The 2,583-nt window shown below is 34.0% G+C and overlaps 1 protein-coding gene across 2 annotated transcripts in view; it reads right to left on the bottom strand.

The window, feature by feature from the left end:
- Positions 1-2,583, bottom strand: part of LOC106884336 (voltage-dependent T-type calcium channel subunit alpha-1I) — an 894,587-nt gene that overhangs the window by 67,870 nt on the left and 824,134 nt on the right. For both annotated transcript variants that reach the window (XM_052968893.1, XM_052968892.1), the window contains one exon: positions 377-532. In XM_052968893.1, coding sequence (XP_052824853.1) covers positions 377-532 — 156 coding nt within the window. The remainder of the gene's footprint in view (positions 1-376; positions 533-2,583) is intronic.

Consider the following 2,583-nt stretch of genomic DNA (forward strand, 5'->3'; position numbering starts at 1 on the left):
ATATAACCAAATTAACTTATTTGTTTTAGATAAACAACAGTTAAAAAAAATTGTGTTTTTTTCCTGACCAAATCTCAGATAAATTCCACAAAGTTCCTGAAGTTATTTTTTTTTACATTACTTAGAGAGTTCCTTTGGTAATTCCACCAATAAATACCCAACTGAGTGTCTGAAAGAATTGATATTAGTTCATGGCTTTTAGACAAGACATAGTGAAAAAATTTCTTTATTGGTTTACCTCTACATTCATTGTAGTGTTATACAGAAAATTCCAATAGAAGTTCATATACTCAAAAAAAAAAAAAACAACTGAAAGAGATCAGTATCAATGTTACATGCAGCCAAAAAGAAAGAAGAAAACAGATATCTGACTTACTTCGAGATGCTTCATGAGAACTGCGACGACAACATTGACTAGGACAAACTGCGCCATCAAAACAAAAACGACGAAGTAAACGGGAGCAATAATGGGGCTAACACAGCAGTTCTTTTCGCAGTCGTCAGATGCATCACAATCTTCCCTCAAGGTATCCTAGAACAGAAAATGTTCCTTTGTGTTTTTTAATTGAACATATCAAAAATGTATTGTATTTTTGAATCAACTAGCATCTATTGTTTTGTGTGTGTGTGTGCTTGTGTGTGCGTGCATGCACGTACTTGTGTGTCTAAATATATATATACATATATGTACATGTTACCAAAAGCTACAAACTGTAATTACATGAAATCCATTATTCAGTTTAGTGTAATGATAATCATACATGGTAGAGTCATGAACATCAGAATTCAAGTTAGATTTCTTATTCCTATTTCTAATATCCTTATTTTGATTTTAATTTTTATTTTCAGTAATCCTTATTTCACTATTTGTATATGATGTTAAATATAAGCCTTTGTTTTCTGCAATTTCAACATTATCACCTAAATTTTTGTTAATGTTCACTATCAGTCTCTATACATTTTGATGTTTTTATTTTTATTTTTGTATTGATTAAGTATACTATTCTTAGGTAATTGCTAAAGGTTAATTTTTTCAGTGTATCCTGCACTAGCTAATATTGCATTTTAATATTCTGCATGTGAATTGAATATTACTTCATTCATAGAAAGCTTTGATATTCAATTTGACACACTCTTCATTATTCCATTTATTACTCAATGTGGGTGATTTGATTTTTTGTTGACATACCATTGCATTAGGTTTATGGTATGGCTCATATTTAAATTAAGCATTCACAAAAGGCACCTGTGTTAGTGAAACGCAAGAGACACCCATGCTGGTGACACAAAAAAGGCGCCTGTGCTGGTGACAGGTAAAAGGCACTCATGCCAGTGACATGCAACAGGCACCTGTGTTAGTGACACATTAAAAGCACCTGTGCTGGTGACATGTAAAAGATACCTAGTACACTCTGTGGAGTGGTTGGTATTAGAAAGGGCATCCAACCACAGAAACCAAGCCAAAACAGACTGGAGCCTGGCTTACCAGTTCCAGTCAAAATATCTAAGCCATGCCAGCATGGAAAATGGACGCTAAATGATGATGATGATAATGATGATCTAGGAAATTCACAATGAGATAATTGTTTTCAATACTTACAGACAGTTCGCAATTTCTAAATAATTTAAATAATTTCTTTGTATATCTCTCCATTTCAACTTTACTACAATTATCTACTATGAAAAGAGTGTCATCCCCATAAAGACATCCTCCCAACTTAGGAATCATTCGAGTAAATTTGTTAGTTTAATAAACTTTCTTGATGACTTGGAAAGTAACAGAGTAAAACCTGTGATAGTGATACTATATATCTAAAATTAAGTCTGTAAGGTGTCAGCTTTTGGTATCTTGCTGAATTAAGGAACAGAACATATGTCACTGGTTTTCTTTGAAGTGGAACTGTAATAGACACAACAGATGAGTAATTGTTAAAGGTTTTCCTTTTATGACATCTTTATCTTCAGTTTTTTACCTAAAATTCCAGACAAGTCTGTGGTTAAAGATGGAATGATTATGTGGTTTCTTTATTCTTTAAATTCTATTCCCTTAATTTATTTTTGTTGTTTTTCACATTTGCTTGTAGTTGCTTGTTCCTCTTTGTCAGTGGAATGCTAAAAATAGTACTTTGGCATGCGTGTATAACGTAGAGAAACTAAAGATGATACAGCAGTGCTATGACTCTGGTCATCTGAGGATGTACATATATAAAGCTATTGTTGAATCATGTTAACCCTTTTGTATTTAGATTATCTGTTTAAATGTTGTGCTTATTGATTCACATTGTTTTCACTCAGAGTAAAAGGCAGACTGTATGATGCATGCGTACGAACAACCATGCTACATGGCAGTGAAACATGGGCTGTAACTGCTGAGGACATACGTAAGCTCGCAAGGAATGAAGCCAGTATGCTCCGTTGGATGTGTAATGTCAATGTGAATACCCGTCAGAGTGTAAGTATCTTGAGAGAAAAGCTGAACATTAGAAGCATCAGTTGTGGCGTGCAAGAGAGACGATTGCGCTGGTATGGACATGTGGTGAGAATGGATGAGGATAGCTGCGTGAAAAAGTGCCACACCCTAAC

This window comes from Octopus bimaculoides, chromosome 6 (genome assembly GCF_001194135.2).
Source record: "Octopus bimaculoides isolate UCB-OBI-ISO-001 chromosome 6, ASM119413v2, whole genome shotgun sequence".
NCBI classification, from domain to species: Eukaryota; Metazoa; Mollusca; class Cephalopoda; order Octopoda; family Octopodidae; genus Octopus; species Octopus bimaculoides.